The sequence below is a fragment of the Rutilus rutilus genome (genome assembly GCF_951802725.1).
Source record: "Rutilus rutilus genome assembly, chromosome: 15".
In the NCBI taxonomy this organism is placed as follows: Eukaryota; Metazoa; Chordata; class Actinopteri; order Cypriniformes; family Leuciscidae; genus Rutilus; species Rutilus rutilus.
The window spans coordinates 4,113,038-4,137,047 of record NC_140220.1 but is presented as its reverse complement, the minus strand read 5'-3'; the positions used below and the strand labels follow the sequence as shown (position 1 = coordinate 4,137,047).

Here is a 24,010-nt window from a genome sequence, read left to right as displayed (position 1 = left end):
TACGAGGACGAATACGAGATGTTAAAGTCTCCTCCACTCAAACTCTTATGAAATGATAAAAGCAGATATTACAATCATCACTCACTCTCTCTCCTTTGTCTCCTTTAACCCCAGAAGGTCCCTGTTTGAATGAAAAATCATATTTCTCTTTAAATAGACTGTGACACATCCAAAGATGAGCTAAAATCACTCAATCGCTCCTCATTTATGCCAAAACCGCACAGTGCATGTCAGTGAGTAAATATTTATTGAACTGCAAACAATGTGGATCTTGTTAGACTATTTCCTTTTTTAACTTGTACTTTTCGAATAACAGTCTCAATGTGTTAGAAAGGTGTCTAAACTCATAGAAAGGTGCTACTCGCGTTTTGTATTAAACAATTAAACCATTAAAAGAAAAGTGTTGGCCAGGGTTTGCTCTTTTATAGATCCGGAGACACAGTGCAGTTCTGAGTTATGTTTCATTTAATTATCAACTCTGTCTCAGATGTTTCTCCAAAAATTCCTTAAGAGAAGCAATAATAGACTAAAAATAGACCTAAATGTTGTCATACAGTGGGAGTTTAGAGCTATAAAATGAACGTGAAGCAGCTTAGATCATTTGATGAGAAATGTTTGAGTTCACATTGAGAATCTCTGATGTTAGATTGTAAATCTGAGCACAGTTTGAGAGATTCTTCTAAAAAAAAAAAAGTCTAGAAGAAACACGTGAGGTTACTGGGGTCTTTTTCTCAGAAGAAAAATCAGCACAGACTTTGGAAGAAATTTCTTTTCGCTCTCAAACAATAGATGTATTTAAGAGGTGTAGTTTTTCTTTCCTTCTGCCATATGCATTTTGACTAATTTAGCAAATCACTGGCAGTGACAGTGTCGTGCTGTTGTATGTCTATGAAAACCAGAAGGTTTCATACCGGAACACCTGTATCTCCATTCTTTCCAGGCTTTCCAGTAGGTCCTGGCATTCCAGGGGCTCCTGGGGGTCCCTGAACAAAAGAATAACAGCTCTGGTCTTCAGCAAAACAGATGTCTGCCATACGGTTTCGCATCTCAGCAAAAGAAAACAAATTTAACAACACTCCCTCCCCTCAAAAGAATCAAGAACATACCATAGGTCCTTGAGGGCCCGTGGATCCCGTCTGCCCCTCCTTCCCTGGGGGTCCCTGCATTGATAACATACACGCACAGATCTGCATTAGACTGATAACACGAATGCACGTTCAAATCCACATGTATCACATGACACATCTCTGTTGTATTTCACCCCAAACTAGGACTATTGAGATCTTTTGCATTGTGACATAGTTTTCATAACAATTAAGTACATTTTCCTCACACATTACTGTAATGCAGTAATAAAAATGACCATACACCGCTATTTTTTGCATAATAATTCTCAACTCAACATTTCATAAATAGCACATAGCTGACCAAAGTGCTTCACAGTATAACAATTAAAAGAACAGCATAAATCCATACATGTTTAATGTACTTTACAAATGTATGAAATGTACATGTTGTGCACTGAACAGTCTTCACTCACCCGTATTCCAGCCGGTCCAATAGGCCCGATGGCACCAGCCGGTCCCGGTGGACCCTGAGTGAAAGAATGGAAGAAAAACAAAAGCTAAAACTAACAGACTCACTGCCAGAGTCTCACACCAGTTTCACATTAGCACAGGTCGCTTACCTCCGACCAAACAAATGAAACTACTTTACACAAACAGTTTCCTCCAACACACAAGATGATATCCTTCCATTTCGTTCTTGCTAGCTTTCTTTCTGTCTTTCTTTCTCTTTGTCAATCCTGCTTCTCCTTTGATGTCTTGGCATTAGATTTACAGGGTACTTAATATATTCCAGATCCGTTTTACTGGCCGTTATAAACCCCGGCTGCATTCTCTGCGAGTCATTAAATGCATGTTGTTATAGCAACTCCTCTAACATGGTCACCTGCACGGCTCGGCCCACTCTTCGTTAACAGGGATCGGATATCACTGTCCGTCCGGAAGAATTTACAAAATGGCCATGCAGTATAATCACAACAGTGTGAAAACCTTCAACCTTTTTTTTTTTTCGGGCCCTCCAATTTGTTAATTAACTCAAATAAACATCATCTGCTTTTAAACAGGATCAGCATAACACTACCAATCCCTCATTTCCCTCATGGTCTCAGGAACCAGTTGTGCTTGTTCCTGAGTTTTTTGTGTTGTGAAAGATCTGATTTGTCTCATAATCACCATTGTGCTATTGCAAAACTTCTAGACTTTCCTTAGATGAATGTCCATAGTGCTCTTTTTCACAATGGGGACTGAGGCTTTCAAGCTTGAAAAATTACACATATCATTTTAAAAGTAGTCAAATAAGTCTTCAGAAGTCCTATGAGGAACAGACTGAAATTTAAGTCGTCAATCAAAAATCCACCTTTCATTTTGCTGCTATCAAGTATCATCTGAATACCGATTTATTCAGTCATAAAGTTATCATTTTGCTTTAAATGTGAATACAAGTCGTATAGACATTTATGATACCTTTATGGTGTATTTTTTTACTTTCTCTCTCTCTCTCTCTCTCTCTTTCTCTCTCTCTCTATATATATATATATAATATAAATATATGAGATCTCCATTTAACTCTCCCTTTCTTTATATTGGAATATATTGGATCTATCTATCTATCTGTCTAAATGTATGTATATGTATATTACAGATTTGGCTAAATTACAGCCCGAACCCACATTTTATCTTGTGGCGTGATCTACCACTATTGTTGAGCGCTGCCTCCCAGCCATCCCCCCTCCTGAGTTAAGATCTAACGTTTGCCACATGGAGCCCGTCCAGAGAGGTAGCGTAGGCTGTAGAGAGCGAATGATCCCATTTCCCCCCTAAGACTCCGGCAGAGCAACACTTACTTTCTGTCCAGGTAAACCAGCATCGCCTGGATCCCCCTTTGGACCTGGACGACCCTGCGTGGGGAAAATACCAGGAAAACGACATGTCAAAAGAGTGCCCAAAGCTTTGGTAAAATGCTTCAATGAGATCCAAACAAAAATTAAACGCATATATCAGATCAGAGAACAAGGCTGAGAGACAAAGTGTGATTAAAGAGATTGTCTCAAAAACAAGATGGAAAACTCGATTTCTAGAGTTTGTCTGTGCAAAATTCACTTCCAACATGCACGGGCTGTTGCCAGATTGTTGCTCTGGGTGTTTGTTAAGTCCAGGTCTCGAGATATAGATTTAGTCTCTTTTTCGATGTTAAGACGATAATGTTAGAACAATAATAATTGTTCTAATTATACAAGACCAGGAAAGTCCATACTACAGCCATAACTATGGCGACACAGAAGAACAATATTGTAGGAAATACTTTGAGAATGATTTTCTTTTCCTAGCTGAAGAACAATAAAAACATTTTTACGGCCCTCAAGTCTGTGGTATTTGTATTGTTTTGCTGTAAAGGCACAGTCACATTAATTAAACTTTGTGGGCAAAGTAGATCCAATAATGATGCATGAAGCACCTTTTACTCAGAGGCCACTTCCAAACCAAGCAACATTATTTTGGAAAACACAGTGAAGTGAAATCCATGTGGTGATATTTTTTTGCCTCGCGAGTCCCGCAAGCGAAATTCCAGATCACATATATATATAGAGGGGGTCTAACAGTACATGTATTCGTCCTGAACCGTCATGGTACGGACGTCACGGTTTGGTGCATAGAGTCAGATGACGAATACAGTCAGTCACAGACGATCAACGCTCCAATCCAGAATGGGGAGCGTGCGGTAATGCAATGCTGTTTGCTAACCTCCACAACAGGAAAAAGAGCAGAAGAAGAGACAATCTATGCACCAACCCAAAACAAGAGTTCAGATGGTACACAAGAGTTTGCTAGTAGCCTATACGCTGAGTTTCGATTCATTTTTGTGATGCTCTCCACAAACTTGTTTGTTTTCTTTATTTTACAGGAGCACAATGTTTTGCAAATAGACCCTTTACAGTTTCAAATAATGTCTTACTCTTATCTGTACGACCATAAATAATGGAGTATTTTAAGTTGTTTCCGCTGTTATAATGAGACAAAATCATTTGGCATTGTGCCGATTTGTGTTGTGACTCGTTGAAGTCTCACTACTACAGTCCAGTGATGAAATGCGCTTGTAAGTTTGAAAACAGCCGTTGCATTTTAACGCACAGCAATGGTCAATATATCAATTAGAGTAACAAATCTACAATTTCATGTAACTGGGGGGGCATGTAACTTATACTCGTATCGAACCGTGACCCCAAAACTGAGGTACGTACCGAACCGTGACTTTTGTTTACCGTTAAACCCTTAATATAAATATATATACCGTGAGATATATATCGTGCAGCCCTAAACCTCCTCCAGCCACATGATTTGAGGAATCATTCACATAGAGCGAGTTTCACACTGACGTTTAATGCTTAGGGTTATTGGTTTGTTTCAAATCCTCTTCCAAAGTATGAGCAATAGTAATAGTAATGCTTGCAAACAGCACTAAAACACAGCAGCTGAAACTGAGAGGGGAGTAAATCCAGTGAGATTTGTGTGCTAGCTGCAGGATCAGGCGGTTTCAAGCGCTCTGATGAGTGTAAAGCCCCCAGACACACAGGAATGCTGAATCCAGAGCTCGCTGCCATAATTATGCCTCCGCCACAACTATAATAAATAGCCTGAACAATCCCTGTTTGGTGTGCCGGAGGATTTACGACCAGCTACTGACATCTGACTGTGTGAGGATACAATGGACACATGATGGAAATTGAGATGGACTTACAGCCACGCCCGGGATGGAGTGCCCACTAGGGCCCTGTGGTCCTGGAGGGCCCATCGGACCAGGCAAACCCATGTCTCCACGTTGGCCGATCGGACCCTGCAGGAACAAACAGAATCAATATACGAAGATGTCAAAGTTCAATCCTGTAGTAAACTTGATGAATAAGCTATATTGTACATGTTAAGTTCATTTTGACAGAACAGAGAAGGAAAACTTACAACTTGACCGGTTTCTCCTCTCTCCCCTCGTGGTCCTTTGCTTCCAGGAGCACCCTGGGAAAAGAGAAATTACAGAAAGAACAGTTTTGCCATCAATCCAACCAATAATAATGTAAACATGTTAACTATGAATTCAATTTTTGATTAAAATTTTAAAAGCATTTTTTTGCAGAGCCAAATGATACAAACCAAACAATATTATGCAATAATTTTATGATCTAAATAATATTGTCTAAATTGTACTTCAGTTGACTTACCACTGGCCCCTGAGGCCCCTGGGGTCCCGTGCTGTCTGAGGTGCATGTGCAGGCGTTGGGAAGAGATGGACACTTGGATTCATCTCTCTGAATCACAGAGAGAACAAAAAACATAAGAACAAATGGCAACATCCACAAACCATTTGCTGATTTTGCATGTGGGTTGTGTGGGTGTCTAGCTCATGGACACTCCTGAACAAAGCAGCTATTTACACGTTCTGAAAGGCATTGTATAGGTACAGTAAATTAAAAGCTGGTTAGTGACATGACCAGACTGATAACCAAAGGGTTGTAGGTTCGACCTCTTGAAGAGCAAACTATCTTACTACAACGATTACTCTATCAGTGTCCTTCAAACAAAATGATGTGGCGAGTCGCTCACCACAGTTTGGGAATAACTTGCTTAAATTAAGATAAAGTTTATCATCATGCAAAAAAACTGAAACACTAAATATAATGGTAGAAGATGAGAAAATAATGAAGTTACAAGAGAAAAGTTGGACAGTCGACACGTCATAAATACTAAAATGAACACAAAGGAAACTCAAATTACATGTACCATAACAACACCTTTTCACCATAATGTTGGGAATTTGGCAAAAAAAGAGGTTTGTATGTCACAGACAGTTCAGTAAGTTTGACAGACAAAACAGTGGAATACAAAATACAATAGGCTCTTCAGTGCAGCGTTTTGATTGGCTGTTAGGGCACTTTAAAGACACTTACTGTAACCCAACAGCCAGACTGTCCGTATAATACGTATACGTAAATGTACTGCAAATTACCTTAGATAAAAGTCTGCTAAAAATCGATAATACCATATGTTGATCTAGGATGGAGAAGGTTTGGAAAAACAAATTTTCTCCACATAAATCAATGTTTTTGTTTTTGCATATATTGATGCACAGGCCACACAACTACAACAGGCCTAATTAAAACCTTGTGTTTTGACTGTCAGAAATACCATAAACACAATCAAAGTATTTAATAATTTGCTTATGAAAGACTAAAAATATAATAAAGAGTTTGGACACAGCTGGTCTCATGGTTTGCATTACAGACACACATTCGCAACCCTTTAAGGCACTTAAGTTCAACAATTTCACACATTTTCAAACTAAAAACCACAAATGAATGATAGTGAAACATCACTTTTATTAAAGGGGTGGTATAATGCCCTTTTCACAAGATGTAAAATAAGTCTCTGATGTTCCCAGAGTGTGTATGTGAAGTTTTAGCTCAAACTGTTGTTTGTGCTCACACAGCAACATTACACACTAACTAAAGTTAGAAAAGTGAAATCATAATCAACCACCCCTTTAAAACCCATCTGCTGTTGACAAATCAAATATCATGGAAGAGTGCACACCGACAGATCAAAGTAAGGAAATGATCTAACACTATAGCGAGCGGTTTAGCTGAGCACATGTTCAATTTCATGTTTGAATCAGGTCAACAGGGATGCATCAGAAACATATGGAATATTACGACAGACATGCGTGGGCAGATGAAGCTAAGAAAGATGTAGGAGATGTGCGTGACAGCCGATTAACGTCATCATTTGCTTTTAATTTAACGTGACTTTAAAGCACGTCCACTGAAGCAGTCTGAGGTTAAGAGCCTTGCTAAAGGCCACAATGATCAAAGGCATGTTGTGGAATGTAAACAGTCCAGTTCATGGGTCATCCGTACCTGATATTTAACCCAGGCTTTGGGCTTTTCACCTTTGTGTAACCCTAGGTAAGGTTGCACCAGCCGTTCATAATTTATACTTCAATTTGAACGTAAAAAGTCCACACTTGAGGCGTAGTCTCAACATTGTAAAGTTGTAGATAAGACAGAGGTTATTGGAGTATGTTTAAAGAAAGTACTATTTCAGTCTTTCAAAATATCAAGCTTAATTCAATGTGTCAATTGCTATTTTTTTGAATTATTTGTAAAATTTGCTAACAATTTCCGAGTGAAAAAGTTCAAAGCTATTTTTTTCAGTGTACTAGCTAGTTTGTAACTAATTATGTGCCTTATTCGGTTGCACCATTTATTCTTAAGGCAGATCATACTGTAGCTGGTAGGTCGCAAGCTTTCCATAAAGTAATGCGTAGTCGCATATTATGGCATTTACCCTCAGTGATCCAATGGCAGCCTTCAAATATTGTTTGTGAACTGAAATGCTGATTCTAATTTCTTTTGCCCCACATAAGTATCAGTAAAAATGTTTCTATTGAAATACGATTTGTAAATAACATTTAGAAACTGTATTTGAAATTAATAAGGATCAATAAATAAATAATGATACAAAATAAATGATTTATTATGATTGATTTTATCAACATGCACAATTCGGACCAATGCACACAAAGGGTCGAGTTTAGGTCGGGTTCGTATTGAAGAGCTGCTAACAAAGCAATTGATTCACATAATATTCTCGCTCTTAAAATGCAAACAAGTGAAGATGTCAACAGTATCTTATACGTCAAAAGCTGAGGTCTTCAACCCTGCTCCTGGAGACCCACTGCCCTGCAAAGTTTATATCCAACCTGCTTCATCTTGTGATTTTCAAGCGGTCCTGAAGAGCTTGATTAGCTGGTTCAGGTGTGTTTGATTAGGATTGGAGCTAAACTCTGCAGGACAGCGGTTCTCCAGGAGAACTCTACTCTACTCTAAAGGATTGAAATCTGTCAGGTAAAACGTGTTTATTGGTGCAATTCAGTAAATCTACTATTTTACTCCAACCATTCCTTCTGGTTTCTGGCTTCCATATTGAAATTATACGTAGAGTTATGTTTCAACTCATTTTAATGGTGCAATGGAAAAATATTTAGTCTTGTGTAAGTTACCTTAGTGCCCGTTTAGGTCAAAACTAGGCCAAGTTGTAACTTACGCACAGCTGGTGCAACTGGCCCCTGATCTCTAGAGGCTTTCTTAAAGTCTTCACTTACCATTGAAGGAAGGTCACAACATCTGTCCCTGCTGGTCCAGCCGAGACTGCACACAATGTCAAACATCTGGAGCTGGAACTGCCCAACCGGAGAGAAAACGGATGTTACACGTGTCTTTGATAAAAGTTTGCATTTTCAAATATGGGGCTCAGGCGCCCAATTAAAAGGATCCAGGCTGGAAAGAGCAAGAGAGCGTTGAGCTCTCAGTCAATACGTGATAACAAAAGTCGAGTTTTTTTTTTATTGTACACAAGATGCCACTCACTGTTGCTGATTCTGCTTTAGATCCGATAGATTTGGACATTTTCCCGAGCACTTGAAATCCATCCATCGATGTGTTTCCTACTGGTTTAATCTCCTTCTCAGCCACTTCCTGGCAGTCCACGTTCAGCTTGACGCTCTTGGGAGACACCAGGATGTGGAGCTGGAAATAAAAGAAGATTGTTAGATGTTCAAGCTTGTAACTGACTTAGAGGTCAGACCTTACATTCATCTTCAGCAGTGCGAATCATTAAAAAAAAGTCTCAGTTGGCAGTTTTCTATTGTTGTTCTTAACTCCAAGAGCTTCGGGCCTTAATTAGGGATTTCTGGGAGTCTCTCCGTTCAAAGGGAGTGTTCTGGCTAGAGGCACTTATAAAAACCAGCAAGTTCTTTCACCACCAAATTCATCCTGACACGCTCAAGGCGATGATAACAGCAAGTCCATTGTAAAATACTTTTAAAGAGAAATTTGGGAAAGATTAACAGCAGCCAAAAAGAGTGTAAACAAATACATCATCACATATTAAAGCTTAAATACATCAACAGTGGGACTGTCAAATCATCCAGCAGATTTCCCATCTGATCTTTCTGGAATGACAAAGTTTGAGGGGTGAACTTTTCAGCATCCAATCTATGCAAATGAGGCTCATGATGAAACTTGCCCCAAACTTTTGAATGGTAGTGTACTTTTACTCTTCTTGACCGTCCCCAAATTTGGGGAATTTCAGACATCTGACAATGAGGGTACTAAACAGGTTGCACGAAATGGTTAAACGTACTCAATAAACTTTGAACTACTCTGCCTAAAATCATGGTTCTGGAATCAGTTGATTCGTCTGTCATGGTAATTGTGTTGCTCAGGCTGCATGTGATGTGTTTGGCCCTGTAATGGCTGCTTGGCGCTATATTTCTTAGTGAATTGCCTCCTTAGAGTTTTTTCAGCTCTCTGATCCACATAATCAATGTACACTGATATTCCCTGTTCACCACAGCGCATGATGAAGTTGTTCCTCCATATGCCATGGCCCGTCGTGCTGCCAAGTATTAAACACCAGCTGAACGCTGCAGTGTAATCACATTTCTCCAACCCAAGCTAATGGAAGACATCAGAACTTATGCTATGGATCGGGAATGGACTGGAAATTTGCGGTTAGCAGATTGAGGAGATGCGATTCGTATCCGACCACACAGGATTGGTCAGGATTAGTAAACATGCTAGAGGCCTGAAATACAGCACACTGAAGTTCATTTCACTATTGGGCTAAACAAAGCGAAAGAGACATGATATTCATTAGAACGATGAAGTGATTGTTATGGAGCCAGACCACCATTTTTCTGTGAGGGCCTAAACCAGTTTTCTTTCGAGTCTCTTCATAAAACGCCTATCAAACATAGTCAATATCAAAACAAGCATGACGTAGACGTCTAGTCAAATGTGGTACGTATTATCTAGAGCTGTTCCTGTGGCACATGATTATTTACTGTTTAGCCTGGAGGTCTTCAGGATCTTCTGTTCTCTATTATTATTTTCAATACGGAATTACATCAGACAGCTTACTGCATAATGCACAGTATAAAATGTATTAATATAACTACTTTTGTATGTGAAACAGAACACATTATGCAATGAATAACATTTAAAACATTTGTGTTTTGCATACTATTTTAGGGTTTTCAAACTTTTTAATGCCAACGTCCACCTAAAATATAACGGTATCTCTTTATTAAGAAAAATAATATGAAAGAAAATATTTAGTGTTATATTATAAATACACCTAAATTAAACAATTGTTTCTTAAATTAAATAATTTTATACTATTATTTTATTACATTAACAATTTTCTTAAAAGTATTTACTTTTATTACATTTTTAAACCGGTTTTCTTTTTTCTTAGTGCTGTCAATAAAATAATCACAATTAATCTCACAATAATTGTTTCTGAAATTATATAATGATCCTCTATGCTTTTATCTGTTATGCTTTATCATTTTATTAGATTAGTTAAAATAATTAAAAATATTTACTTTCAATTTTTTTTTATAATTTTTTCACAAAACTATATGCAGATTTTGTTCCTGATTTTTTAAACCTAGTGCTGTCAATAGAATAAAGAAATCACAAATAATCTCACAATTCTGTCCAGTCAGAAAGCAGAATGAAAATTAATATTATAATTATGTCAAATTTGTATGGATATGCAAATATAGAAAGTTCACATACTGAGCACAGTATACATACTGCAAAACAATAAGCGTAGGATGGCCTTCCAAACCAGATACTATGTTTATAATCTGCTGTACTGTTATTCCGTTTAAACTATTGTTGGAACTGATTAGAATCATTTGATTCTGCTCATTTTGATTGGATCACTGGCAGCTGTCCTCAAACGCCCTCTTTAATGGCCACCTGTGACCGTGCCGAGAGAAGCAGGGTTTAAACAGATGACTTCTCCATTTCAACTGAACCTGCCACACGTTTGGACAGATTTTTCCAAACAGAGCTGTCCTTCATTTTCAGTCAAATCCACAGAGGATATCTGAAGAAAGTAACCCTGATACGTCTCTGCTGGCCATACTCGCTTTCCCTCGGCTGCTTGAGACCTTTCTGCACGCTCACGGTGATTTAGAGTTTAGTGTTAAAAGATTTTCAGAAATGAACATTCTGTCATCATTTAATCACCCTCATGCCGTTACAAATCTCCAAACGACTTTCTTCAGTGAAAGACAAAAGGCCATTCTGAATAATGTTCACATTGCTGTTGTTCATGCAACCGAACCATACAGTGACTAGTGGCTGTTGAGGTCCAAAAAAGACCACGAAAGAAAGATAGTCACACGGGTTTGAGTAAATGATGACAGAATTTCATTTTAGGGTGAACTATTACTTTATGAGCAACAGTCTTGCTGTTAAAAAAAAATCCCATTACTTGCATCATATGAAGAGCCAAAAAAATAAAATAAAAGCTTCATAGAGTTAAATACTTTGCTGAAGCTAGACAATCTAAATCATGTTTGTTTATCTAGACCAAAAAGCCATCTGCATGAGTAAATGATGTGCCAGAACCATGCAGCTCTTAAAAAAAAAACACATTTCATTTCTGAAATTCAGGCATTTTTTCCGTCCAAACAGGAGACATCTGAAGCGTGAACTATTTCGTCAAGCACAAAGATGAACGCTTATGCCACTCCATTTGCTTTCATTAGAAACTGTCATATGATTCAGAAGCGCAGGGTTTGCGCCCACTCTGCTCTTTTCAAGACAGGCCTGTGCAAAAAAAAAAAAATTGATGGAAAAATGGTTTACATATTAAATAATCGAGCAGTGATGCCTATTTTGGCCGATCCAGTAAATTAAACACTTTACAACTGAAAAGTACTTCATCTCTTTAGGATTTGGACCTTGATGGACTCAAACCAAAAGATCTATTCATAACAAATGAAGTCTGACATCAGTACAAAAACAAATTTGCATTCTATAACACTTGAGTTAAAAAACCAAAGACTTACAACAGTAAAACCAAATATGATAAAAACAGCTGATATAAACAACCTGTGACCCTCAACTGATTTCAATATCAATGCACCAAGTTTGGATATTGCTTGGCATACTACAGTAAACTCTAGCTTTGTTACTAAACCCCTAATAAATCCTTTATCTTGACTTATTTGGGACACATCCTGCTCTGTATCTTCACATTGCTTCATGTCATTCTCACATGCACATATTGTAAAGCAGTCCTGTCCACTGCCAGCCACACAAATACACAGTATCATACCATCCAGTCTTACTTAGCAGTGACTGGTGATGTGTTTTCCTGAGGGAAACTATAGGGAAAGTCTATAGACTGATGTTCACACAGGCCGAAACTACAACAAACAAGCCACCACACCTCTCGTTCAAACCACAAGAATTTCCCCCGTGGTCAACTTTGACAGGGAACCTGACGGTCTGTCAGGATCAAGGCCAGACAGATACTGACTGAAGATAAGGATGAACGTATAAATCAACTCAAAGTAATTCATCTGCTTCACGCTTGGCATCTGCTGGCACTCTGATGTAATTGTATTTTGAGGAGTGATTCAACATTTTCCTGTTTGTCTGCCAGAGAAACACTTTTGTGAAGGTGATTTCTGGTCTTTTTTTTGCAGCTTGCCACATCAAACTATAATTTCAACGTAAGACTTTTCTGGTGTTCCTTTTGGTTAAATTCTCACCAAAAGCCTTCATTTCAGATTCAAACCCTCTCAGTGGATGAATTTGCTGACTTTGCTGACTCTCTTTTTCCCACATTTCTGTTCCACAGTTGTAGACCATTGTCTCCTTGAAAGAAATAGCTCCCTTGATCTATATCTGTGAACATCTGTGCATGTTTTCCTGCGTTCAGACATAATGGTCATTTGTTTTGAGTCTGTTTTGCTGAAGACCTCACACATCTTGGCTCTGTATGCGGACATGAGAGTCATCTATGGTGGAGAATGTGGGCATACGTCTCCACCAATTTTTTACCATCAATATGCATAAAGCACAGTGATAAACAAGCAATTTACCTTGTGAAAGCTTCCATGGAAGATCCTCTTGATTTTATCATTTTTAAACGTGGCTCGTTGGATCTCTCCTGTTGTATCCTTATTATAAAATGACACAGTTTGGGCGGATGCTGAGCAAATAGAAATAGAAAAGTAGAGACAAAGAGTTAAAATTCCCACAAACTAGAACAAACAAACAAACTCTACAGTAAATGTATGATCGGTCTAAATGAGAAGTTGTGGACCAGGCCTAAACAGATAACTGGGACAGAGAGAAAGAAGCCTTGAGGGGCATTTTATTACTTTTTCAAAGCTTATAGATCTCAGATATGTGATTTAAGTATAAACTTTGTTTCTCAGATGTTTCTCCTCAGTAGAAATAAACTGAGAAACAAAGTAAAAGTCTAGAGAAATGAATGTGGACAGTGTACCGGACTCCTCCAAAATAAGGATGGGGAGATTGTATGCTCTGCAATCTTAAACATGTGGTTTTCTGTGAGGCAATCAACTTTGTTAATATGAACTCTGGTGATTTAAACTTGCAACCAAGATAGAGTTATCTGGCTGACACAGGTTTTTTTTTATTTTTTATTATTGCAAATGATTTATGACAGTCTTGGAAGCATCCATTGGAATTAATCACTGTATGATCAGTTTTTCCAGCAAAAGTGTGTGAGAGTTGTTGTAGAAGTAATATTAGATATGCTTTTGCAGATGAAAAACATAATAAATTACTTTGTCATTATGTTTTTTTTTCCCGGACATATAAATATTTGTTGTTAAAAATATATAAAGGAGGGAAACAGCACTTACGGTCGATGGTGACACCGGTCTCAGGTTTGTAATTCTTATCTGACACCTGCCAGATATCGAAGGCCTCGTTCGGTGAGTCCGGCAACAGTCGGAACATCAGAATGATGGTGTATGTATGAGGAAGGCCATCAGGATGAATATATCTGTAAAAAAAAAAAGAATTCAGTCAGAGCGAGGAGGAGTATCTGTTCTTTCTGCAGACATCAGCGCTGGCAGGCCAGACTAGATTTATTTGATCCAGAGTTTTATCAGTGCTTTTCTATGGTAAAATAATCACGGAAGTGTGTGGGAGAACCGTGGCTTTGAATGCTTTTGGATAGTCTACCTGGGCAAGCAGCAGCATGTTAACAAAAGCCAAAGAAAGCTCTCACTTTAGCCTTACAGGCCTCTAATGACACTCTCTAATACCAAATTACTTTCACAGTGATGTCTGCACACAAGCACACTGCCAGAGTGTCATCGTACGAACAACTGATTTAAAATAACCATCATTACTGTAATCAACAACAAACATGGCATTACATTTAGCATAACTGCAGTTATCTGAAGAAATGGAGTAATATCTCCCCTCCCCCCTCCAAAAAAACCCCTTCAAAACCCTTTTTTTTGAACAAAATCACTTATGCTCAGCAATGCTGCATTTATTTAATCAAAAATAAGTGTTTTCTATTTGAATACATGTTAAAATGTAATTTATTAATGTAATCAAAGCTGTATTTTCAGCATCATTACTCCAGTCTTCAGTGTCACATGATCCTTCAAAAATCATTCTAATATGATGATTTGATGCTCAAAAAACATTTCTGATTATAATTTTTTTTTTCTTAAAAGAACAACATTTATTTGAAATAGAATTGTTTTGTATAAAACCTTACAGACCCCAAACTTAATGAACAGTCGTGTACTTTAATTGATTAAGACTTTCGAGAAATACTTTAATTGACTTTCCGAGGAACACAAAAGGAGATGTTCATGCTGCTCTTCAAGCTGCAAAAAGTACCATAAAAGATTAGAAAAGTGGTCCATACGACTTGTATTTTACAGTAAATTTCTTCTAAAGCCATTCGGTTGTTATTCACTAAAAATCTTGCTCTTTGGTCTGATTCTTGAACATTCAAATATGGCGTGTCAAGACGCATCACGCCAGGTTTGACGTCAACTTCTTGCATGTCTTATAACAGATCACTACGTTTGCACCGTTCCTTTAAATTCACCATGCAGAGTCATGCATGATGAGCAACAGAAATGTACACAAAATCAGCATTCAAATCAAATCCAGAGAGGATTGTGCTCACGATGAGGGCTGGTTCAGGAAAGCGTTCTTGTGGAGCCTGTAGGCAGTGTAGCTGTTGAAGGAACCAGGCTCCATAGAGACACCCTTGGTGCTGGCGTACATCTTCTCAGTCAGATTGAAAGCTTCCAGCATTCTGAATCCTGGGAAATCACATAATTCATGTTAGTGGTCTACATACATAAACACACATGTGGATACACTACCATTCAAAAGTTTGGGGTCATGATGGTGTTCTTTTTTTAAAGAAATGAATAACCAGCTAGGACACATAAAACTGATCAAAAAGTGACAGTAAAGACATTTAGAATGTTACAAAAAATTATATTTCAAATGCTGTTATTTTGAGCTTTTTATTCATTAAAGAATGTTAAACAGTGTATATGGTTTTCACAAAAATATTAAGCAGCGTAATAAGAAATGTTTCAACATATTAGAATGATTTCTGAAGGATCATGTGACCCTAAAGACTGGAGTAATTATACTGGAAATTAGTCTTTGCATCACAGGAATAAATAACATTTTAAAATATAAAAACAGTTGTAATAAGTTTTACTGTATTTTTGATCAAATAAGAACAAAAAAAATAAATAAATCATGCCGATCCCAAACTTTTGAACAGTAATGTACAGTATATGACACACGCCTACCTGGTGATGTGAATCCATTAACATAGATCAACGGACAGGCTGTGGAAGCAAAACGTAAACGCGTTAATTTAAGTTTTGAACCGATCAGCTACAAGCTCTCTTAAAAGTATCATTTGTAAAGTACCACAAAACATCAACTCACAGGATGTTGCAGTTTCACAGATGAACGTGACCAGGTTGTCCTGAATGGTGGAGAAGGCATCAAAGTCGTCCACCACGAAGACGTGACGCTCGCTTGGTTTGCTGGCGATGTTCTGCAGCTCGACGAAGTCCACATCAGCCACGCCAACAACAAACACACTGTAACCTGATACGACACAACCCACATTAGCATATTTATCTTATAGTCTATACCTAAAGTGTTGTTGCATCAAAACAGACATAATTAGGTTGTGGTTTCCTACTACACCTTCAATGATCGTCAAAGCTCAGCATACTGGTGTAGTTCACACTGTCTTTCATCAGTTTTTGAATTCTGAATAGGTGTTGATGTGTAATTATGGGCTGTCATATGGTAATGAGCTCATGCTTATGTCATAACTTTGCAGTTTGGCAGCGTGTCATACCAGCGTGCTGTAGCCTGGCAGCATTTTTCTGCACTTCATCCTGAGAACGCCCATCTGTAACGGCCACCACGACCTTCGGTACGTTTCTCCTCATTCCATTGTCTAGAGTGAAGACCTTCTCATTCACATGCTTCAGGGCCACACCTGGGAGTGTCAAAGGTGAGGACACAACATCAACAAAACTCATCCCTCGTACGTTTAACATCTGAAACTCTAATTCTTCACATTAAGCTTGGCCAAAATATATTCAACATCAAGAAATATTTGGGTCATGTATGACCACAAAATCATTTATAAATTATATAAATTATTATACAAATTATAAAAATGTATAATGATTATGTATAATATTTTTTTCATTTTTTTAATGTATTTTAATTATTTTCGCACAAAGAAAATCAAGGCTCTTTTAGGATCATTAGGATTTTTAGCATTACAAAACGGTAAGCATTTATCATGGTCATCTTTGTTGTACTGAATTAAATTTATGCTGACTATAATTAAAAAAATTCAAAATAAAATAAACCTGAAAAAAACTTTACAGTGAAATATGAGACTTTCAGAAGTTTTTAGAGCAGCTGTGGATGTTTAGGTGTTGGAGTGATACCTGTTTTTGTGTTTCCTCCCCTGTAACGGATGAGTTTGAGAGCAGAGAGCACGGTGCCTTTATCGTTATACGCATTGAGCCGGAACTCGGTCTTTGAATCGTCACTGTACTGCACGAATGAAACCTTTCGACACAAAAATATTGAGATACAATTAAGCACGGTCCAATGATTCAGTGATGCATCATATTTGACCCAGAGATGATTGGTCCAACTAAATGTTTACATGTCCCAAAGTCGCAAACAGGTCGCAACATGTTATAGGTGATTATCATGGTGTTGCAAGTTGGTTGCTAGGGTGTTGCTATTCTCTTGCTAGGGCTTTACCTGCATTCCTGATAGGCCGATAACATCAAAGGCACCAATGACGCTGGAGACGAACTGGATCACTTTGCTGAAACTCTCATCTCCGATACTCCAGGAGCCATCGATGAGGAACACCACGTCTGCTTTTGCTCCTTTGCATACTGAGAACACAAAAACAACTCTATGAACTGGAGAACGCAAGAACAGCTCTAACCAAACCCCTTGTTTCTAATTAAACTTTTACATAAGAGCGGAAAATGGGTAATGAAATCTCACTAGCAAACACAAGCACTGAAAAAACACTTTATTATGCAAGAATGAAGTACATATGAAATCCAGAAGATCTAAAGGGGAACTAATAACACTGATAACACTTAAAAAAAAGTTCTCGTCTCTTAATTCATTAGTTGCATTATTGTTAATGAGCTAAGATTTTTTTACAGCAATTATAAATCTTAGTTAATATTAGTTAAAGCAGACCTATTATGCTTTTTTCCATGTTCATCTTTCTTTAGTCCCTCCAGCGGGAGTTCTTCTCTATATCAGTGTCAGTGTTTCTGAACTCCTGAAACGCCTCCATTGTAGTCTTGAGTTTCTTCCAGGAACGAACACGTCACAATACTCCTCATTTAAATAATTCATACGCAGAATAAAGGGGCGGGGCCTGGTTGAGTTATTTAGTAGTGTGTTGAAACTCATGGTTATGCTAAGGGACGGGGGCATTCCCCAAACACACTCGAAGCTCTTGACACAATAACAACACACTGATCCAGCCGACCAATCAGAGCACATTGTGCTTTACAGAAGGAGGAGCTTCTTAGAGACAGGAACTAAACAGAGCGTTACTGACAGACTGGGAAGAGAGGAGCTGCAACAATGTCAAACACGGGGAAAATAATGTGTGTTTTTTTAAATCAAGCATGAAAACCTATTCTAGTAGAGCCCAAAAACAAAACAAAATCAAGACTTTAAAAAAGGGCATAAAAGATCCCCTTTAAAAAAAATACAATGTTTCATATTAGTTCACAATGCATTAATTTGATTTTAGAAATGTTTTAGCAAATGTCAAAATTTAAAATGATCTAAGATCAATAAATGCTGTAGAAGTATTGTCCATTGTTAGTTTCTGTAATTAATGGTGTCATTTTCAATCAGTCGAAATGCCCTTTTGGAAAATGTCTCTCTTAAATGTATAATCCTCTGTGGATCATGTCTCTCCATACTTAAAGCCAGCTGACTCCTCTGGAGTAGAAAACATTGTGGGTTGAAGCATCTGGCCACTTGCAGACTTCTTGCATGATGAATAAAAAGGTTTTTGAGCATGATCCAGCATGAATTAAGGGATCCAATTTTTTTTTATGAATTGAAGATAAAAAGAAAGGATCCGTATTTTATTAGCAGAAGGATTTTCTCCAAGGTTTTAAAACTGAAACTAATTTGAGCCAAACTCATTGCAAAGAAGCAGATCTAGAACATGTTTGCAATGCACGTATCCATAAAAAGTTCTGCAAACTCTATTCCACCAATCCAAACACACCCTGCAATCTATTTAACTAACTAAGATTTTGAAGAAAACGTGAGGGCTGCTTGTCAATTGAAAATCTGCTGCCCCGAAATACCATGAAAATTGGCATGCTTTGACGTATCTATGGTGAGTTTCAATGAGTATAAGTATCTATGAGTTTTATCAAATCTATGAGTTGTGGCTGAAGGCACTTACCCGCCCAGCCGGGTGGAATAGTGGGTGGTGGTGGAGGAGTGGGTGGTTTTGTTGGCACCGGTGTTGGTTTAACAACTAGATGAACCAAAAGAAGTCAGAAGACATTGTTTAAATTCAGTAAGAGGATGAATTCTGCTTATTTCTGGATGAAGGCTGAACTCACGGGTGCGTTCTTTGGCACTGACTCCGGGTCCCTCTAGATTGGGTGTCTGGACAAACACTGTGGCGCTGTAGAGGGAGCTCTGACTCAAACCTTCGAAACAGTACTGACTCTGACCCGCAGTGATGGTGATCTCCTGCTGACCTTTAGCTGCCGCTGCAAACAGATTAAACAATAGTACCATGATACACTGAAGGTATCCAAACATACTACAGTATTTACATATATTCTAAGTTGTTTCAAAGAAAACCAATAGATTACTATGGTACAGTCTTGGTAGCATGGTTATACTCTGGGTACTTTTTTATTGCTGTTGCAAAATACAGTTTCTGAATTTGCTGAAATGATCTTCCATGAGCTCCTACAGAGCTGTAATCTGTAAAGGTCAATGGTCGAGATGCACACTAAACATTACAATAAAAGTGAACACAATAGATAAAAAAACAGATAAAGCTTTTCCCGAATCACTAATCTGGATGAATGAAGTCACAGTTAAAAAGCAGGGTGCTTCGATGTAGTTTCCACAACAGAAAAAGAAAAAAAAGTACGGTTATATATATAAGCCTATCATTTAAAAGTTTGGGGTTGTACGATTTTTTAATTTCTTTGAAAGAAGACTCTGATGCCCACAAAGACTGCATTTATTTGACAAAAATACAGTAAAAACAGTAATATTGTTAAATATTATTACAATTTAACTGTTTTCTATGTAAATATATAGTAAAATGTAATTTATTCCTGTGATCAAAGTTGAATTTTCACCATCATTACTCCAGTCTCCAGTTACCTAGGTGGGCAGCTCACCTGGTTTTGAAACAGATCAGTGCTAACTTAAAGCGTAACTCTCGCCAAAATGCAACCTAGGGTCTTTTTGTTAATCTACCCGAGGCAAACTTTCGTTTAAAAGCACAATTAGAATGGAAACGCCACTTTTAAGTTTGACCGTATTTTCGGTTTCGGTCAAATTGCCTTTTGAATGGGAGTGCTTGGGGCATTTCTATGATAGCATCAAAAATCGCTATTTTTAAAACACTAAGAAGACTCGACACAACATGAAACTTTGCTCGAAGTATCACCAGGGGCTCTACACATGAACTCGAGCATTGAGAACATTGTTCGTGTGCAACAGTTTTGCAATTTGGCGAGAGTTACCCTTTAAGGTAGAAGGTAGTGAGGGTTCAATTTAAGCGTGACTCACGGTCCAGTGGATTCAGCTTGATTCTGTAAGACGTGGCGGCACGGTGAGGCGTCCATTTAATGCAGAATCTGTCATAGCCAACGTCGTATGTCTCAAGGTTGGTCACATTGAGGTACACTGAAAGGACAAGATGTAGATGTTGCACTCAAATTGGGAATCTTGCTGGCATTCAAAACAGTGGCATAAAACCAAACCTAAAAAAACTAATTTCTGAAAACGTACATGTTGTCCCTTGTCCCGTGAGAGGCTTGCTGACACCGCCATCATATTGGGCGAACACCTGAACGTCGTATGTTGTGCCAGGAAGCAGGTTATGTAGGGTATAGCTGGTGACATCGCCAACAAACACCTCCAAAGACTCGTCTCTATCTAAAGGAAGAATGGCAACAAAACATTTAACGATTAAATTGCACTGTGGAATTTTAAACAAAAAGAAAACAGGGTCAATTATGATTTCATGATGACTTTTTTGGTACCTGTTGGTTGATAGACTAGTTTGTAACCCATGACCGGAGCTGAAACCGGATCCCAGGACACACGGAAGCGCGTGTACCACTCGTCTGAGACTCGCAGGTTCTGAGGTTCCAGCAGGCCAACTGAACATAAGATCCAAAGTAAGATCCATGGTTAAAAACTACTGCTAAATATCATAGTAATAGTGTTTAAATGCTCCTATAACAAGAAATGCAAAGGTTTACAGTGAGGTTTCAGTTGTGCTGTGTTACTATTAGCTGATGGATGTTCTGGATTCTAGCCCATGCTAACTGGCACATTTAATGTTAGTTTATGCCAACACAAACAACAGTTTTTCAAACTCTCCACCATGCCCTACCAGCAATTACTCACTCATATTCTCTTTAAACCCTTAAGAATATCCTCAAATGGCAGATGGCGAGGTTGAGATTGTACTACTTGTACTTGCTACTATTCAGGGTTATTATTGTTATAACGAAAACCAACTGTAACTATAACTAAAATTATTTTTTGTTTAAAACAGTTTTGAAATAAAGCTAAAATAACTTGACTAAACAAAAAATGTAAAAAAATAATAATAAAAAAGTCAGAAAAATGTAAGCACTAAAATTAGCAACTGGAATAAAAATAAAAAAATAAAAAATAAACCTAAATAGTTATTTAACTAAAACTAATAAAAATGATCAAAAGAACATAACAAAATGATTAAAAAAGTATACAGTGCTATGCATAAGTTTAGACACCCATGCTAAAGTTGACTAAAAAGAGGAATAAAAAAATCATCTTTTGGAAATTGAACTTAATGCCTTAATTAAAAAAATTTGGAAAAATCCAACCTTTAAGGACACCAATTTTCTTTGTGAATGAATAATGTATCGTAAGTATCCTGGATCCATGAAGTAACTGGCCTTTAAAAATAAAAATCTGCCTGCCTCTATGGGAATTTAACATAGGGGTGTCCAGACTTATGCACCCTGTATTTTAAGGAAGAACATTTATTTATTTACGATACATTATTCATTCACAAAGAAAACTGGTGTCCTTAAAGGTTGGATTTTTCCTAATTTTTTTAATTAAGGCATTAAGTTCAATTTCCAAAAGATGATTTTTTATTCCTCTTTTTAGTCAACTTTAGCATGGGTGTCTAAACTTATGCATAGCACTGTATAAACCTAAAACTGAAACGGAAAATATAATTCAAGCTAAAAAAGCTTCCCAAAATAAAAGTTACTTAAAAAAAAATTATAACTGTTGAAATAATGTCACGCCATTGAAAAATGCATTAAAGAAGTAATTTTGCAGCTTTTAGTTAGTTACTACTGACCACAAGTTTTCTTTGAATAGCGATCACAAAAAAAGCAACCAAAGCTTAGTAATCTAAGCGGTGGTTGTTTAGGAAGGGCACTCACGTGTTTTTCCATTTCCGTTCAGGGATCCGCCAGGTCCCTCGGGATAAACTGCTGTAACGGTGATGTTGTATGGGGTGTCAGGAAGCAGATTTTGAAGGATAGCATTATTTCTGTTGCCAGGAACAACAGTCTGTGGAGAAAACCATCAGATGTATAATGTTTGGTTGATTAACCACAACCAAGAATAATTTGACAAATCAAATAGAATAAGTATAATAATAAGCACTTAACAGGAAAATAAATAGAGTTCTTTTAAATTGTATGTTCACTTCATGTAATAGACCTTGGAAAGAGTTCTAAAATCAAAAGTATTGACAGAGTGAATAACTAAATATATAAAGTTGTAGCAATAATCACTGGACTTCAACTCACAAATTCTGTGATGGGATCCCCAGTCAAAGGAGCATACGCAATCTTATATTGTTGCACAGGACCCTCAGCGTGATCCCAACCGATGCTGATCGTGCTTGTGGTGGTTTCGAAGACCCTCATGTTCCTGGGTCCAGCTCGTGGTACTGCAATAGATGACATTTACAAAGCTTGTTTTGAGTGATTGCCAGGGAGTTGTCATGCTGTAGCTTAGGTGTTCTAGTAGATGGTTTAATGTCATGATAAAAACAGAAGTAGCAACAGATCTTTTCTTCTGTATTGTGATATACATCCAAGTGAAATGGATTATCGAAAAAGAAAAAAAAAATTGGGAAGGGACATGGTTCTGTGCATCAGTTGTTGATTGGCCGTTGAAAAGTGGGCGTGGCACTCAAAAGTGAATGCAAATAAAAGCAAGCTTGCAGGGGAGGGTTTAGGCAGACTAAATGATTCTACTAAAAGTCCTGCATTCGTCACCAGAGAGTCTTTCATTTTCACTGTCAAGGTCCAGTTATGACATTTTGATTAAACAGTAAGAGGTAAAAACAAAAAAAGAAACATATGCACAGATTGTTCACAATAAGATCTATAACATGCATTTAGAAAATGCATTTTTATGTCATCATTATCATCTGTGTTTTGGTGTATAAAGCAAAATTCTCAAAAGACTCAGCTCACATGTTTTTCCTTTTCCATCAATTCCCGGGCCTTCTCCGTCAGCGTATACCGCCATCACATTCACAGAGTACGGAGTATCCGGGATGAGCTGATCTAGGAAAGCATTGTTGATGTTGCCAGGAACGAGAACCTGAGGAGAAGACCATTATTTAGATAATGAGACCGGTATCTTCACAAACATCCCCTGCATGACAACCCGCTACAGAAGTTGCGAATCTGGCGAAGCGAATATACATAATGACGTCACTGTTAAATCCCTGTTTAGACTAGCGTAGCTAGATAACATTTCCAAACAGATATGTAATACAAACAGATGTGCTCATGGGGTTAAATGTTACATCAATACTGTCAGATCAGCGTAATCAGCTGGAGCTGAAGAGAGACTGGATTTGGGAGACGGGGAAACCCTGTCGGCTACCTGTCAACATCATGCAGGATTATCACCCCATCTGCTCAATTGTTTCTCATTTTTAGGCTTCACATCAATGATGGCAGCTGCATTCTTTCCATACACCAACGCTCATGACAGAATCAGTTCTGTCTTAAACTGATGGGTTTGACAAATATGGGTCAGCAAGCAGGATATGTATTTTGTGTGTGTGTGTGTGTTCCAACTTGTGTTTATAGCAATGCAGAAGGGGGACTTGTGAGCCTGTGAGACCCCTCAAGAACTTCTATCTATGAAAAACCCTGTAAATGACGCCTAAAAGCAAAAGGGAAGGTGCTAAACATCCTGAGCTGGGGAATAACTTTAATGAACTAACTTAAA

At 37.8% G+C, this 24,010-nt stretch overlaps 1 protein-coding gene across 2 annotated transcripts in view; it reads right to left on the bottom strand.

The window, feature by feature from the left end:
- Positions 1–24,010, bottom strand: part of col12a1b (collagen, type XII, alpha 1b) — a 72,633-nt gene that overhangs the window by 6,789 nt on the left and 41,834 nt on the right. For both annotated transcript variants that reach the window (XM_084431770.1, XM_084431769.1), the window contains exons 46-71: positions 23,242–23,371; positions 22,567–22,709; positions 22,195–22,324; positions 20,788–20,907; positions 20,534–20,680; positions 20,312–20,428; positions 19,117–19,269; positions 18,954–19,028; positions 17,255–17,394; positions 16,930–17,053; positions 16,323–16,466; positions 15,899–16,063; positions 15,757–15,795; positions 15,111–15,249; positions 13,816–13,958; positions 13,024–13,133; positions 8,480–8,638; positions 8,215–8,292; positions 5,276–5,362; positions 5,019–5,072; positions 4,801–4,896; positions 2,909–2,962; positions 1,541–1,594; positions 1,107–1,160; positions 912–983; positions 86–121 (exon numbers count right to left, since the gene is read on the bottom strand). In XM_084431770.1, the coding sequence (XP_084287896.1) occupies positions 86–121; positions 912–983; positions 1,107–1,160; positions 1,541–1,594; positions 2,909–2,962; positions 4,801–4,896; positions 5,019–5,072; positions 5,276–5,362; positions 8,215–8,292; positions 8,480–8,638; positions 13,024–13,133; positions 13,816–13,958; positions 15,111–15,249; positions 15,757–15,795; positions 15,899–16,063; positions 16,323–16,466; positions 16,930–17,053; positions 17,255–17,394; positions 18,954–19,028; positions 19,117–19,269; positions 20,312–20,428; positions 20,534–20,680; positions 20,788–20,907; positions 22,195–22,324; positions 22,567–22,709; positions 23,242–23,371 (2,763 nt within the window). The remainder of the gene's footprint in view (positions 1–85; positions 122–911; positions 984–1,106; positions 1,161–1,540; positions 1,595–2,908; positions 2,963–4,800; positions 4,897–5,018; positions 5,073–5,275; positions 5,363–8,214; positions 8,293–8,479; positions 8,639–13,023; positions 13,134–13,815; positions 13,959–15,110; positions 15,250–15,756; positions 15,796–15,898; positions 16,064–16,322; positions 16,467–16,929; positions 17,054–17,254; positions 17,395–18,953; positions 19,029–19,116; positions 19,270–20,311; positions 20,429–20,533; positions 20,681–20,787; positions 20,908–22,194; positions 22,325–22,566; positions 22,710–23,241; positions 23,372–24,010) is intronic.